The sequence below is a fragment of the Gigantopelta aegis genome, chromosome 5, assembly GCF_016097555.1.
Source record: "Gigantopelta aegis isolate Gae_Host chromosome 5, Gae_host_genome, whole genome shotgun sequence".
NCBI lineage: Eukaryota > Metazoa > Mollusca > Gastropoda > Neomphalida > Peltospiridae > Gigantopelta > Gigantopelta aegis.
In genome coordinates, this window is record NC_054703.1 from 40,059,585 (window position 1) to 40,076,466 (window position 16,882).

The window sequence follows — 16,882 nt, forward strand, 5'->3', positions numbered from 1 at the left end:
TACGCCAGTGCGACATTTAGCTGATATTGTAATCTGTAATCTGAACATTTTTACCAATAGCATAAAATATGTTTACGCTCGGGCTGCGTCTAAAACATGTTGCTCTCACCAAAGATTTCAAATCAGAAAATGTTATCATCAGCATAAAACAGATGAATGAGCTGAAATCATTATCTTGAAATGATTAATACATTTTATTGTAAGGCGATGAAATGGCCGTTCACCCAAAAGCTTTCCTGGCGAGTAGAGAGGAGTGATCACTGAAAAATTGGTCGCCTTTCCTGTCAAAGACTGTAAAATGCAGAGGCGAATCTAGGCCCCCCCCCCCCCCCCCTCTAAATTTTGCAAGTTATAATTTTATTATATAACTTTCTCCTTTTTGTTTTTACGATCCTCTCTAAACCTCCCCCAGTTCCATTTGCATTCCGTCTCATGTCATTGCCCCCCCCCCCCCCCCTCCAAATAATTTTCTGGATCCGCCACTGAAATGTGTTTAAAGTTACATTATCTGGTTACAATATTATAACATCATGTACAAATGCTCAAATGCACTTTTAAAAAAGTCGTGTGTTCGCCATGAACGGATATCGTCAAACGTATACGCTTGATTCGTCGCCTGTGCCGCCATAGCTCGGCAAAGCACAAACGACAGCCTGTTGTCAGTTTCAGTTAAAGCTGCACACCCTAGTTCCATCCAGCGAAAATAAATTATAATTTGGTTAATCTACAAACCTGTAACACACTTAGATCACGTTTTTATCAAATGGAGTGAAAAAGCAGGTTTTATATCGATAAATACCATGGGAATCCCCATGTCCCAATTGCTTGAAATAATTTTGAAAGTTTGTATTCTGATGTCACCGGTAGATGTCGCTCGAAGCACAACAATGCCTACGTCACGACAAATTTCACAGACTTGTGATGCGTTCTTTTCACCTCCTGGACATGTTCCAACTGTTCTGTCCAGGTTGTATCCCCTCTCCAGATATCGTAGGACTTATAAGGGTTTGTAACGTTTTGTATTGAGATACTTACTTGTCTGAACTTTATTGTTACTGAAAATGTTCACGAACTGTGAAGAAAAATCTCACAAATGAACAACAACAAATCGGATGTTGATTGCGCGAACCGTGCACGAGAAAACAAACCGAACCAAAATGATAACGGTCACGTGGTATACTAACGTCTGTGACATTGAAATGGAAATATCCCGTCTAAAAATAGATTAGACCTTGTCTGCTCAACGGTTTTTTCTCAAACGTGCGTCCGTTTTTCAGAAATACGAAAAATGCATTTTGTGGTATTACAAACACCAGGATTACCAGGATTACCAAAAAACACTTCAGGTGAATGGAAATATATATTCTAAATAATAAACGGTAAGTAAAGTGCAATTTTATTTGTGAAAAAATGGGTTTAATAGCGAAAAACAACGCCGTAATGGTTAACAACTAGCCGTAACTAGGGTGTGTCCCTTTAACAAGTTAACACGTGCGTTTGCCGATTTCAAATTGTAGGGTTCGTCTCAAAAAATTAAAAGAGAAATCTTGCGCTGTACGAAGAACGTTCGGTTGAGGATACGGTACTAGTCTTTAGTTAAAACCGGTTTGATCTTGACAACGTATTATCGACAGTCGTACCTTCCTATTTCAGAATTGATATTTTATAAAGTGTTAGTAGAACTTTCAAAGTTTAGTTTGTATACTAGTAACACATTAATCATGTATATATTTTTAAAATAAAATATACTAAAGTAGACTTCTTAATTTTATGTGTTAAAATCGACAAATTCAAATAAATATTATTTCGTTTGGAAAGGATAAAGTTGGGATGGGGGGGGGGAGGGGGGTGTTGTTTAACGACATCAAAGATAAAGCATATTGATTTAATAATCATCCGACCCCATACAACCGTAAATAAAATGTGTTGAGTGCGTCGTTAAATAAAACATATCCTATCCTTCCTTCCATCTGCTGTTGGATGTCTAACATTTGGTAATTTTGACATATAATCTTAGAGAGGAATCGGGTGCATGTGCAGGGGGAGGGTATTGGAGGTCGAAACCCTTACTTGTCCAAGCTTAAAAAAAATTGAAATGCATTTTCTGGGGGACCATGCCCCATATAAACTTCGCTCAACACAGTCTATAACCCCAACCCCGCTGAAATCCTTGCACACGCACCTTGAAAACCCGCTACATTTTTGTTTTAGCAAGGGATCGTTTATATATACCCGCCGATGGGGATCGATCCTAGACTGACCGCGCATTTCCCAAAAAACCCACCTTTTTAGGTCTAAGTAATGAATTAAAATAATATAACGCGTATGCCAACAGCTGGCCACTGTCAAAATTTCAAGGCAAATCCCCCACCGACCCCTGGAAAGGTGTTGTGCCATACCTCTATGGATATAAATATGTTTTGGAGATGTGAGACGACCCCTCAATCAAGACAGTTAAATTTGTTCAAAAATTGCGAAATCTCACGTGATCGCTTGTTGTGGAATTCTATACTTGTGATAAGCCAATAAAAACCGAGATCGGTACGAGCCCGTCAAAAGTGTCCCACTTTCAAAATACTGGCTTTGTTTTTGACCTGGATAAGCCAGAGTAGTGAAATCAATGCGCAGTGCGGCGTCATATATGCACCAAACGTAATTGGATTTTCTGTTCTATATGCTTAAATAATAAAAATATTCCAGGGAATGTAGTTTTAATGGTTGTGCATAATATTAATAATTGCAGGTAGATAGTCGATCGTAATTATTAAATTACACAAATGTAACCATGTAGGTTTTATTGTTTTAATGATTTTATTATGCACAACGCACATGCACCTAAACTTTTGGCTAGGAGCTGTAGGGACATGCATTTACCTGTCTTTACATCTGACCTCTGACCAGGGACAGTGACGATCAACCAATAGACTGGCCAGCTGTGTTTGACCCAGTTGGTGGCTATTCACTGTCACTCACCTGACATTTCTTGACACATCACGAGCTGCACAGGCCACGCACTCATCTGCTTTCAATCTTACACTGGAATAATTGGTGAGTTATATTTCTACTTTTCTAATTCACTTTACTATTTTACTAACATATAAAGTACAGTTTATAAATTACAAATAAGGTTTAAATAAATAACTACTTCAATTAACATTTACTTTGATAAAGGAATAAACTGAATTACTGTAAGTATTAGAATTTGGGCGTGGCACTTACGCTGTAACAATAATGGATATTCCTATAGCCAAGCCATAATTAAATGAGTCGTTATTATTGTTTTAGAAATGTATGTGAATAGTGTGTATGTGTGTATATTAAATTAGAAATGTATTCGTTTTAGTTTACTTGTTTCTTGTAGACGTTTGACGCTTTTTCATCGTGTTACCGCCCTAAAGCCCACAGCTAAAGGTATTGGTATTTCAATGGGTCTAGGTAAACCGTATCACCTGTGGAGATAATGTTTTGTGTAGCTTACCTTTATTTTATTATACTGTATATCGCCATATGTGTAATTGTTTGCTGTAAATAATGATTTAAGATTATCGGCGATTGATTAATGTTCAGTTGTTTAACGTACGGTAATTCTGTATGTGTATTATGTCTATATTTGATGTTTACTGTGGCGATGTTAACTATTGCTCAGTGTATCGTTCTTTCTTTTGTTTAAGCGATTTGCTATTATCTGTAGATAATAACTAGACTGCAGAGTATTTATATATATTTTAATGCGTTTTAATATGGTGTTTTAAGACTGTTTATGTATAGTGTGAATGTATTTTAATAATGCTATTTTTGTTTATAGGGTTTGTTTGACTATATATATCCTTATTCTCCGGAATAAAGAACCCTATTAAAATATCTTCACCGAGTCCAGTTGTCTTTTCGGGGAAGTAACACATGGAATTGTGTCTGTTACAATATGTCCGTCTGACAATGACACTGGACTCGCTGTTTCGATTTGTTTGCGAATCAGACAGTAGAAACCTTATCGTTAGGCGAGGAAGTGAATTTCTGAATCGTTAGTTTATTCATTATTAACTACTACATAGGTCGTAGTTAATAATGCAGCTAGCGGCAGGGCCTACAGAAAATCGCAGCTAGTCATTTAGTCAAATTAATGTACACTTCCATTTGTATACAGTGATATATACACACAAACACATGCATATTACTTGCAAATATCAAAAGTTTATTAAGGTGCCGTTTTAACGAGTCGATAATAAATGAACCATTTTTCTTGGTCAACCCCCCCCCCCCCCCCCAAGACGTGTTCGTAAGTATTTTTGTTGAGCACAAAACATTCTGTAAAAGGAGATTGCACACAATCTGACAAACAATAATACTAATAGAAAACTTTTATTAACGTCAAAAAATAAAAGAACAAGTCGACAACTACTACACAATTCAGTAGTAACACAGGGCCTTTGTAGCAAGCGACTGGAGCGTAACGCGCCGGAAATAATTTAGTGGCTAATTTGGGCCGCTTAGCGTGATGAAAACCAAGGGCAGATAAGTATGTTTCTAATAGAGGCTATTGACGATATTTTCCAGTTTAGAATATCAATATCTGTAATATCTGTATAAACAAGGCGTTTGTTGTCCTAATATTTGTAGTAACTCAAAACAGTTTTGTTTTCCTTCCACAAATTTTGTACGTCCAAAAATATATTACGAAGTAAAATGACAAACGACCATTACAGCCATAAGAACACGGATATATACAAACTGCTATTCTAAACAAGAAACTATACTCTATATGTAATGTTAGTAGCCTAAAACACTGTTAGACACTTTGATTGGATGATTGGTTTAACGACGCCACTAGAGCACACTAATTTATTAAATCATCGGCTATTGGATGTCAAACATTTGGTAATTTTTAACATATTTATAGTCTCTGAAAGAAAACCCGATATATATTCTTTCATTATTATCATCTTTTTATGCACCATCACACAGACAGGAGAGCACATACCACGGCCTTTGATATATCGGTCATAAAAGCTCAGTGGGCCCACCGATGGGATCGATCCCAGACCGAACACGCATCAGGCGAGCGATTATTCAGTTTCCGAATTTCTACAACCCTTCATTAGTGTGCTTCATAAGACCTAACTGTGCTCAGAACTGACCACCTCTAACCACCACCACGTTTAACACAGATTACGTTCAGTCTCTGTAAAAGCCAGATATAAATATAAACATAGACAAATCATGAAATAAAGCTTTACAGAGACAGAAATATTCTGTCTACACACACACACACACACACACACACACACCAAAAAAATATATATATAAAAAAATAATAATAAAAAATAATAGTGATCATGATGATAATAATAATACTAATAATACTAATAATAAATAAATAAATAAATAAATAATATATATATACTTTTTTTTTTTTAAATGCCCAAATTAGTGATGAGATCTAAAGCCTTGATATGAATCGTTGCCATGACTCCATAAAAGACTTAGGTACACAATTTCACTTTTAAAAGTCTTTAAGACCAGTGTGAAGCAACACAATGCTGTCTCAGATGGGAATGTTGCGTGAAGCGTTCTGCGCACACCACACACTCGAAGTCGTTCCCGTGATCGTGATTCAACATGTGTTGCTTCAAGTACGAGCTGCGTGTGTACTCCCTTTTGCAGATCTCACACTTGAACGCTTTGTCGCGTGTGTGGGTCTTCATGTGAGAAATCAGGCCAGCACTCTGCGAGAAAGCATTCCCACACAACTCACACTTGAAATCCTTAACACCACTGTGCAGTAATGCGTGTCGACGTAACCTCCCGGGCAGTGAGAAGCCCGTTTCGCAGACATCACATTTGTAAGGTTTATCGCCAGTGTGAACCAATGTATGAAGCTTCAAGCGGTATCTGTTGGAGAAACATTTTGCACACACATCACATTTGAAAGGTTTAGCACCAGTGTGGGCAAATAAATGCTTCTTCAATGAATCACCCCACCGAAAACACTTCTTGCACACTTCACACTGAAATGGTCTTGCGTCACCGTGCGTCCTCATGTGATTCTTGATGGTACTCTTTCTTGAAAAACATCTGAAGCACATTCCACATTGGAAACGCTTCTCACTATCGGTCTGTGCTTGTACATGGATGTTTAAATCAGAGTTGCGTTCAATACAGTTTGATGAGACTTCACGTTCGACACATGCCTGGTCACTGGATGATGACATTGCTTACCACAGCAAGGATCTTCAATCAAAGTTTTGAGGTGTTTAATTCAATAGCAACATTTCCTTAAAGGCTTTTCTGAACCAGCGTGGATACTTTCTGATGTATCTCCCAAGTTATACAGAGTTGTTACAGTCAAAGTTTTGAAGTGTTTAATTCATAGCAAAATGCCTAGTTTCATTACAGGCTCTTCCAAAGCCAGCGTGGATATTTCCTAAAGTATATGTCAAAAGTTATACAGACGAGTTACAGTCAAAGTTTTGAAGTGTTTAATTCATAGCAAAATGTCTACGTTTCCTTACAGGCTCCTCTGAAAACAGCGTGGATATTTTCTGATGTATCTCCAAAGTTGTAGAATGAAGAGATACTGAAATGAAACCAGTAAATGATAAAACTAACATGAAACCAGGGGTTGTACAACTGAAGGCATCATAGCCCGAATACACTGCCTTTCGATAACTAGATGGACTAGTTAACTTTAAAAAATAATATTTGCCAAACAATTTGGGTATGGCGCGCAGCATACCCATTTTACCTTTTGGCAGAAACTCTGAGTTTCTCCAAAAGCAGCATAGAATGAGCAGTGTCTTATGAATCTCCAATATTGTAGAGGAAGGAAGGAAATGTTTTATTTAACAACGCACTCAATACATTTTATTTACAGTTATATGGCGTCAGACATATGGTTAAGGACCACACAGATATTGAGAGAGGAAGCACACTGTCGCCACTTCATGAGCTACTCTTTTCGATTAGCAGCAAGGGATCTTTTATATGCACCATCCCACAGACAGGATAGTACATACCACGGCCTTTGTTATACCAGTTGTGGTGCATTAGCTGGAACGAGAAATAGCCCAATAGCCCACCGACGGGGATCGATCCCACACCGACCGCACATCAAGCGAGCTGAAACAGATCCAGTAAATTAATAAATAAAATAATATAAAGTAACAGGTGTTCATCAGGTAACTTTAAGTATAAAGTAAGAAGTGTTTCTCTTCTTTTTGTTTAGTGTGTGTGTGTGGGTGTGTTTGTATCTATGTATGTGTGTGTGTGCGTGTATGTGTGTGCGCGTGTGTACATGTGTGTGTTTATGTGTGTATATGTGTGTGTGTGTGCCTCTGTGTGTGTGTGTATATATGTATGTGTGTGTTTATGTGTGTGTGTGTATATGTGTCTGTGTGTGTGTCTGTGTGTGTGTGTGAGAGAGTGTGCAAGCGTGTATGTGCGCGTACATCCCCCCCACCCACCCCGCCTTGCCACCTTCATACACCACTGGTATATGTACATAGATAAAACTTATTTTTTTCTCTGTATGTGTGTGTACATACATGCCTCTGTGCGTGCCTCTCTCTGTGTGTGTGTGCCTGTGCCAAGTGTGTGTGTGCCTGTGCAGTGTGTGTATGTGTGGGTGTGCCTGTGCCATGTGTATGTGTGTGTGTGCCTGTGCAGTGTGTGTGTGTGTGTGTGTGCCTGTGCAGTGTGTGTGTATGTGTGTGTGTGTGCCTGTGTGCATGTGCACAGCGTGTGTGTGTGTGTGTGTGTGTGCACAGTATGTGTGTATGTGCACAGTATGTGTGTGCATGCATGCAGTCTGTGTGTGTGTGTATGTGTGCAGTATGTGTGTGCATGCATGCAGTCTGTGTGTGTGTGTGTGTGCAGTGTGTGTGTATGTGTGCACAGTATGTGTGTGCACACAGTGTGTGTGCACAGTATGTGTGTGTGTGCACACAGTATGTGTGTGTGTGTGCACATTATATGTGTGTGTGTGTGCACAGTATGTGTGTGCGTGCAGTGTGTGTGCACAGTATGTGTGTGCACAGTATGAGTGTGTGCCTGTGCAGTGTGTGTGCCTGTGCAGTGTGTGTGTCTGTGTGTGTGCCTGTGCAGTCTGTGTGTATGTGCAGTGTGTGTGCATGCAGTGTGTGTGTGTGCAGTGTGTGTGTGTGCACAGTATGTGTGTGTGCCTGTGCAGTGTGTGTGTGTGTGTGTGCCTGTGCAGTGTGTGTGTGTGTGTGTGCCTGTGCATATGTGTGTATGTGCAGTGTGTGTGCGTGCAGTGTGTGTGTGTGCACAGTATGTGTGTGTGTGCGTGCAGTGTGTATGTGTGCACAGTATGTGTGTGTGTGCACACAGTGTGTGTGTGCAGTGTGTGCACAGTATGTGTGTGTGTGCAGTGTGTGTATGTGCACAGTATGTGTGTGTGTGCACAGTATGTGTGTGTGCATGCACAGTGTGTGTGTGTGCAGTGTGCACACACACACATACTGTGCACACACACATACTGTGCAGTATGTGTGTGTGCGTGCAGTGTGTGTGTACAGTGTGTGTGTGTGTGCAGTGTGTGTGTGCAGTGTGTGTGTGCACAATATTTGTGTGCACAGTATGTGTGTGTGTATGCACAGTATGTGTGTGTGTGTGTGTCCAGTATGTGTGTGCACAGTATGTGTGTGTGTGTGCACAGTATGTGTGTGTCTGTCTGTGTGTGCGTGTCTGTGTGTGTGCGCGTGTCTGTGTGTGTGTCTGCCTGTGTGTGTGTGTCTGTGTCTGTGTGTGCCTGTGCACAGTGTGTGTGTGTGTGTGCCTGTGCAGTGTGTGTGGGACGCCCAGAGATCCAGCCTCTATTCAGGCTTCTATTCAAGGTAGACATCTTTTCTTTCTTGTTTCTCTTTTTTTGTTTTTACATGCAAACGTTTCTTAAATAGCCTTGTTTTAAGATAATTTTCTAATTTAGGCTTCGAAACCTTTTTTTCATAAACATGTGGAAATCTCTTACTTCACAGAAGCTTCGGCAACTGAAAGTTGGTACGGCCATGAAAGCAATGTATATGATGAGATATATACTATGCGAGCGCCATAGGAAGAGAAACAACAAAATGTTCCTAGCCCCTGCTTCATTGAGAAATCCTTATTTCCTGTTGTTCTCAGCCTCAATCTAATTAAAATTAGCTCCACTATTACATGTGGATCTAACACCAGCCAGTTGGAGCTCATGTCCACCAATCAAAACCGTACTTGCAGAATCCTGCCAGTGATTTAAAAATAATTTGAAAACATTCCGAATTATCCTGAGGGTATACGACATGTTTTGTGTGAATTACGAATGCCTTATTTAGACCAGTAGAACTAATTTTAATCGGATTGCTAAAAACACTGCGTAGTCCCCAATGTCCAGGTAACATTTTGTCTGTAAATAATAATTTAAATATTGACCAATCACACTTCGCTTTTTATAACGTTATTTGGGAGCATACAAATTCTAAAAATATCGGGCGAGTCTATTTTAGTGGCCGGAGTACAGCGAACCATACCAATACGTACGGGGTGGGTTATCAGTCTTCAATTTTACATTAAAAATTATTTATTTATTTATAAAAAAAAATATAAAAAATCAGTCTTCAGTTTTACATTACAAATTATTTATTTTATAAAATAAAACATGTTTACGGCATTCGTAATTCACACGAAACATGTCGTATACCCTCAGGATAATTTGGAATGTTTTTAAATTATTTTTAAATCACTGGCAGGATTCTGCAAGTAAGGTTTTGATTGGTGGACATGAGCTCCAACTGGCTGGTGTTAGATCCACATGTAATAGTGGAGCTGTTTTTAATTAGATTGTTCTCAGCCTGTGGTTACAAGTTTTTCATGTCATACAAGCCAAGTGACGAGTATAACTTGGTAATTAACTTGACAAAGCTAGATTGAAAATTTTTGAGTTCGCAGATAACACATTTCACAAGCCAAGTGACGAGTATAACTTGGTAATTAACTTGTATCTGTGTGTGTGTGTGTGTGTGTGTCCCGGAGTATATCTCTGTGTGTGTCTCTGTGTGTGTGTGTGCCGGAGTATATCTCTGTGTGTGTGTGTGTCTCTGTGTGTGCCGGAGTATATCTCTGTGCGTGTGCCTCTGTGTGTGCCGGAGTATATCTCTGTGTCTGGGTGTGTGTGCATGTGTGTCTGTGTGTCTCTGTGTGTGTGTGTGTGCCTGTGCACAGTGTGTGTGTGTGTGTGTGTGCCTGTGCACAGTGTATGTGTGACGCCCAGAGATCCAGTCTCTATTCAGGCTTCTATTCAAGGTAGACATCTTTTCTTTCTTGTTTCTCTTTTTTTGTTTTTACATGCAAACATTTCTTAAATAGCCTTGTTTTAAGATAATTTTCTAATTTAGGCTTTGAAACCTTTTTTTCATATACATGTGGAAATCTCTTACCTCACAGAAGCTTCGGCAACTGAAAGTTGGTACGGCCATGAAAGCAATGTATATGATGAGATATATACTATGCGAGGGCCATAGGAAGAGAAACAACAAAATGTTCCCAGCCCCTGCTTCACTGAGAAATCCTTATTTCCTGTTGTTCTCACCCTGTGGTTACAAGTTTGTCATGTCATACAAGCCAAGTGACGAGTATAACTTGGTAATTAACTTGACAAAGCTAGATTGAACATTTTTGAGTTTCGCAGATAACACATATTTCACATAGTAATCAGTGGCGGATCCAGAAAATCCATTAAGGAGGGGGGGGGGGGCAATGACATCAGGTAGAATGTCAAGGAAACTTTGAGAGAGGTTTGGAGGGGGGTGAAAATTAATATATAATAAGATTATAACTGTCACAAAATTTAGGGGGGCAGGCACCTGGGCACGCCCCCTCCCCTCCCCTCCCTTAGATCTGCTTCTGGTAACCATTAATACATATACAATGCCTGCGTATTTAACTGGAACAATCACATTATTGAAAGGGTGTGCTGTCGGGTTTCTTCCTGTAGTGGGTGTATTAGTGGTTACTACATGTATATGAATTATTTGTTATCGGCGAACTCGAAAGTGATCAATGTAACGGTATTTAGCGTTAAACTTAGAATTGTTGTTGTATTAGAGCGGGGATGTTTGTATACCGTATGACAGGCAGACATTCCATGATTTCGCTATAGAGATAGCTCTGGCTGAGAGAGCGACCATAACAGTCCAAATGTTTGTTTAGCTCTTGAACGGCAGAATACTCGGGCTTGGTGCTTACATATAATTTTAATCACTAAAATTTAAGCTACTAAGAATTAATTCCAAGTATGAGGTTTAATTACAATCTGATTTAAATTAGCTCTACTGGGTCTACCAGTAGATCTAACAGCATTGCGTGGACTCCCATGTCCAGGTGACATTTCATCTATAAATAACAATTTAAATATCAACCAATTACACTTAACCTTTTACAGTGTTATTCGGGTGCATACACATTCTAAAAATATCGGGCGAGACTATTTATGCAATAGGCGAACTTGTTGGTCTATTTCAACATTGAAAAAACAGGGGGAAAAGTGCAGTAATAAACTTTGGATTGTATACTAGTATAAACTGATTTTATGGCTATACCATCACGGGGTTTTTTCCGTCTTCAAACAAATTTTAGATCAAAATTAGTTTCTGGCATACTTCGTAATTCACCGAATCATTTCGTATACCCTCGGCATAATCCCGAATGTTTTCAAATTCTTTTCAAATCACTGGCATGATTTTGACAGTAAGGTTTTGATTGGTCGAATGAAAGGTCAACTGGACATGAGCTCCAACGGGCTGCTGTTAGAGGAATAGAGGAACTAATTTTAATTACATTGGTTTAAGTGTTTGTGTGTGCATGTGTGTGTGTGTGTGTGTGTGAGTGTTTGTGTGTATACCTGTGTATACCTGTGTATGTGTGCCTCTGTATGTATGTAGGTGTGTTTATGTATGTGTGTTTGTGTATGTATGTGTCTGTCTGTGTGTGTGCATGTCTGTGTATCTCTTTGTGTGTGTGTGTGTGTGTGGTGGAGTATATCTCTGTGTGTGTATGTGTGCTTGCCTCTGTGTGTGTATGTGTCTGTATGTGTGTGTACATGTGTGCATACATGCCTCTGTGCGTGTGTGTGTGTGTGCCTGTGCACAGTGTGTGTGTGTGCTGGGAACAGTGTATGTGTGTGCCTGTGCAGTGTGTATGTGCGTGTGCCTGTGCAGTGTGTATGTGTATGTGCGCCTGTGCAGTGTGTATGTGTGTGTGTGTGTGTGCCTGTGCAGTGTGTATGTGTGTGTAATTTTAATTACATTGGTTTAAGTATTGATGGAATTGTGCCGCTGCACTCCATTCTGAGATCCGAAAGGATAATGACAGGGATTTGCCGACCTGTTTGCTTTCCACAAATATCGTCAGTCCGAATCTTTGTTCTACTTCGAACATCAAGACATTTGTTGTGACTAAAATTGCGAAGAACATAGTATATGTTTTTGGTCAAAAAAACAAGTTATAAAATTATTATGAAATACATCACATATTAGCTTGATTTGTAATTTATAATTAAAAAACGTTTGTTTTTGTTGCTTTTTAAATGTTACAGTTAATTAAATAAACCTACCAAACAACAATGAAACAACCGCCTGAAAAGAAATGTTCACAAGAAACTCTTCGGACCGGCTATTCGGACTATAACACACATTCATATGCGGATTGTCATTAATTAAATTACCTGTTCGGACATGATCTGCTATCTTTCCAATAATAAAAATAAAGTGTTTAATTTTTATTCTCCCAATGCTAATGCAGATTTCCACAACGTCTTTGTCTGAACTAGTACGCATTAGACGGGGTGGGTGGGGTGGGGTCCACATAATTCTAAAAATATTAATTTACGAGTTTGTCGAAGATAAATGAACAGAGCGCCGAAAGGGAGTAGGATCTGTTAGTTTGGGAATATGCTTATGGAATGGTTGTTTTGTTGTTGTTGTTTTTTTGTGTGTTTGTTGTTTTTTGGTTTTCGTTGGTGGGTGTTTTTTGTTGTTGTTTTTGGGTGGGGTTTTTTTTTTTAGAAAGACGTGTTTTCAGTTTCAGAATAAACATGCTATTGTCAAAATGTATGCATGCCTTAAGTATACTCCCCCCCCCCCCCATTAAAACTATATGCCCCCATCATAGTGACACCAACTGAATAGGGCACTGGCAGTGAAATACACAGACTGGCAGTGAAATACACAGACTGGGCAGTGAAATACACAGACTGGGCAGTGAAATACACAGACTGGGCAGTGAAATACACCAAATATATATTCTACCAATATTATACAAGCTGGGGAGTAAATTGCATGTGTGTAACACAGACTGGGCAGTGAAATACACCAAATATATATTCTACCAATATTATACAAGCTGGGGGGGAAATTGCATGTGTGTAACACAGACTGGGCAGTGAAATACACCAAATATATATTCTACCAATATTATATAAGCTGGGGGGGAAATTGCATGTGTGTAACACAGACTGGGCAGTGAAATACACCAAATATATATTCTACCAATATTATATAAGCTGGGGGGGAAATTGCATGTGTGTAACACAGACTGGGCAGTGAAATACACCAAATATATATTCTACCAATATTATACAAGCTGGAGGGTAAATTGCATGTGTGTAACACAGACTGGGCAGTGAAATACACCAAATATGAAATTGCATGTGTGTAACACAGACTGGGCAGTGAAATACACCAAATATATATTCTACCAATATTATATAAGCTGGGCGGGAAATTGCATGTGTGTAACACAGATTGGGCAGTGAAATACACCAAATATATATTCTACCAATATTATATCAGCTGGGGGGGGGGGGGGGGGGAATTGCATGTGTGTAACACAGACTGGGCATTGAAATACACCAAATATATATTCTACCAATATTATATAAACTGGGGGGGAAATTGCATGTGTGTAACACAGACTGGGCAGTGAAATACACCAAATATATATTCTACCAATATTATACAAGCTGGAGGGTAAATTGCATGTGTGTAACACAGACTGGGCAGTGAAATAAACCAAATATATATTCTACCAATATTATACAAGCTGGAGGGGAAATTGCATGTGTGTAACACAGACTGGGCAGTGAAATACACCAAATATATATTCTACCAATATTATATAAGCTGGGGGGGAAATTGCATGTGTGTAACACAGACTGGGCAGTGAAATACACCAAATATATATTCTACCAATATTATATAAGCTGGGGGGGGGGGGGGGGATTGCATGTGTGTAACACAGACTGGGCAGTGAAATACACCAAATATATATTCTACCAATATTATATAAGCTGGGGGGGAAATTGCATGTGTGTAACACAGACTGGGCAGTGAAATACACCAAATATATATTCTACCAATATTATACAAGCTGGAGGGTAAATTGCATGTGTGTAACACAGACTGGGCAGTGAAATAAACCAAATATATATTCTACCAATATTATACAAGCTGGAGGGGAAATTGCATGTGTGTAACACAGACTGGGCAGTGAAATACACCAAATATATATTCTACCAATATTATACAAGCTGGAGGGTAAATTGCATGTGTGTAACACAGACTGGGCAGTGAAATAAACCAAATATATATTCTACCAATATTATACAAGCTGGAGGGGAAATTGCATGTGTGTAACACAGACTGGGCAGTGAAATACACCAAATATATATTCTACCAATATTATATAAGCTGGGGGGGAAATTGCATGTGTGTAACACAGACTGGGCAGTGAAATACACCAAATATATATTCTACCAATATTATATAAGCTGGGGGGAGGGGGGAATTGCATGTGTGTAACACAGACTGGGCAGTGAAATACACCAAATATATATTCTACCAATATTATATAAGCTGGGGGGGAAATTGCATGTGTGTAACACAGACTGGGCATGAAATACACCAAATATATATTCTACCAATATTATATAAGCTGGGGGGAAATTGCATGTGTGTAACACAGACTGGGCAGTGAAATACACCAAATATATATTCTACCAATATTATACAAGCTGGAGGGGAAATTGCATGTGTGTAACACAGACTGGGCAGTGAAATAAACCAAATATATATTCTACCAATATTATACAAGCTGGAGGGGAAATTGCATGTGTGTAACACAGACTGGGCAGTGAAATACACCAAATATATATTCTACCAATATTATACAAGCTGGAGGGGAAATTGCATGTGTGTAACACAGACTGGGCAGTGAAATAAACCAAATATATATTCTACCAATATTATACAAGCTGGAGGGGAAATTGCATGTGTGTAACACAGACTGGGCAGTGAAATAAACCAAATATATATTCTACCAATATTATACAAGCTGGAGGGGAAATTGCGTGTGTGTAACACAGACTGGGCAGTGAAATACACCAAATATATATTCTACCAATATTATATAAGCTGGGGGGGGGGGGGGATTGCATGTGTGTAACAGGCTGGGCAGTGAAATACACCAAATATATATTCTACCAATATTATATAAGCTGGGGGGGGGGGGAATTGCATGTGTGTAACGCAGACTGGGCAGTGAAATAAACCAAATATATATTCTACCAATATTATACAAGCTGGAGGGGAAATTGCATGTGTGTAACACAGACTGGGCAGTGAAATACACCAAATATATATTCTACCAATATTATACAAGCTGGAGGGGAAATTGCATGTGTGTAACACAGACTGGGCAGTGAAATACACCAAATATATATTCTACCAATATTATATAAGCTGGGGGGGGGGGGGGGGAATTGCATGTGTGTAACAGGCTGGGCAGTGAAATACACCAAATATATATTCTACCAATATTATATAAGCTGGGGGGGGGGGGGGGGGGGGGGGGGGGGGAATTGCATGTGTGTAACGCAGACTGGGCAGTGAAATACACCAAATATATATTCTACCAATATTATACAAGCTGGAGGGGAAATTGCATGTGTGTAACGCAGACTGGGCAGTGAAATACACCAAATATATATTCTACCAATATTATACAAGCTGGAGGGGAAATTGCATGTGTGTAACACAGACTGGGCAGTGAAATACACCAAATATATATTCTACCAATATTATACAAGCTGGAGGGGAAATTGCATGTGTGTAACACAGACTGGGCAGTGAAATAAACCAAATATATATTCTACCAATATTATACAAGCTGGAGGGGAAATTGCATGTGTGTAACACAGACTGGGCAGTGAAATAAACCAAATATATATTCTACCAATATTATACAAGCTGGAGGGGAAATTGCATGTGTGTAACACAGACTGGGCAGTGAAATAAACCAAATAGGGGAAATTGCATGTGTGTAACACAGACTGGACAGTGAAATACACCAAATATATATTCTACCAATATTATACAAGCTGGAGGGGAAATTGCATGTGTGTAACACAGACTGGGCAGTGAAATAAACCAAATATATATTCTACCAATATTATACAAGCTGGAGGGGAAATTGCATGTGTGTAACACAGACTGGGCAGTGAAATACACCAAATATATATTCTACCAATATTATACAAGCTGGAGGGGAAATTGCATGTGTAACACAGACTGGGCAGTGAAATACACCAAATATATATTCTACCAATATTTTACAAGCTGGAGGGGAAATTGCATGTGTGTAACACAGACTGGGCAGGACGGGACGTAGCCCCATGGGCGTAAGATCCCTTCTTCTAATGGACATTTTTAGCGGGTTTCCTCTCTAAGATTATGTAAAAATTACCAAATATTTAACATTCAATAAGCGATGATTAATAAATCTAGTGGTGTCGTTAAACAATACAAACGAACAATATTTAAACAAAGTGACAGCAATA

General features: G+C 39.0%; 1 protein-coding gene across 1 annotated transcript; it reads right to left on the bottom strand.

The window, feature by feature from the left end:
* Positions 1 to 4,352: 4,352 nt before the first annotated feature.
* LOC121373778 (gastrula zinc finger protein XlCGF71.1-like) lies at positions 4,353 to 12,644 on the bottom strand. The gene is made up of 2 exons (XM_041500534.1): positions 12,602 to 12,644; positions 4,353 to 6,574 (listed from the first exon to the last, which is right to left on the bottom strand). The coding sequence occupies exon 2, from the start codon at positions 6,207 to 6,209 to the stop codon at positions 5,511 to 5,513; it is 699 nt and encodes a 232-aa protein (XP_041356468.1). The 5' UTR covers positions 6,210 to 6,574; positions 12,602 to 12,644; the 3' UTR covers positions 4,353 to 5,510.
* Positions 12,645 to 16,882: the final 4,238 nt, after the last annotated feature.

What these genes read in the sequence shown, in the direction of transcription:
- LOC121373778 (XM_041500534.1), bottom strand. Translation starts at nt 6,209, where the DNA reads ATGTCATCATCCAGTGACCAGGCATGTGTCGAACGTGAAGTCTCATCA.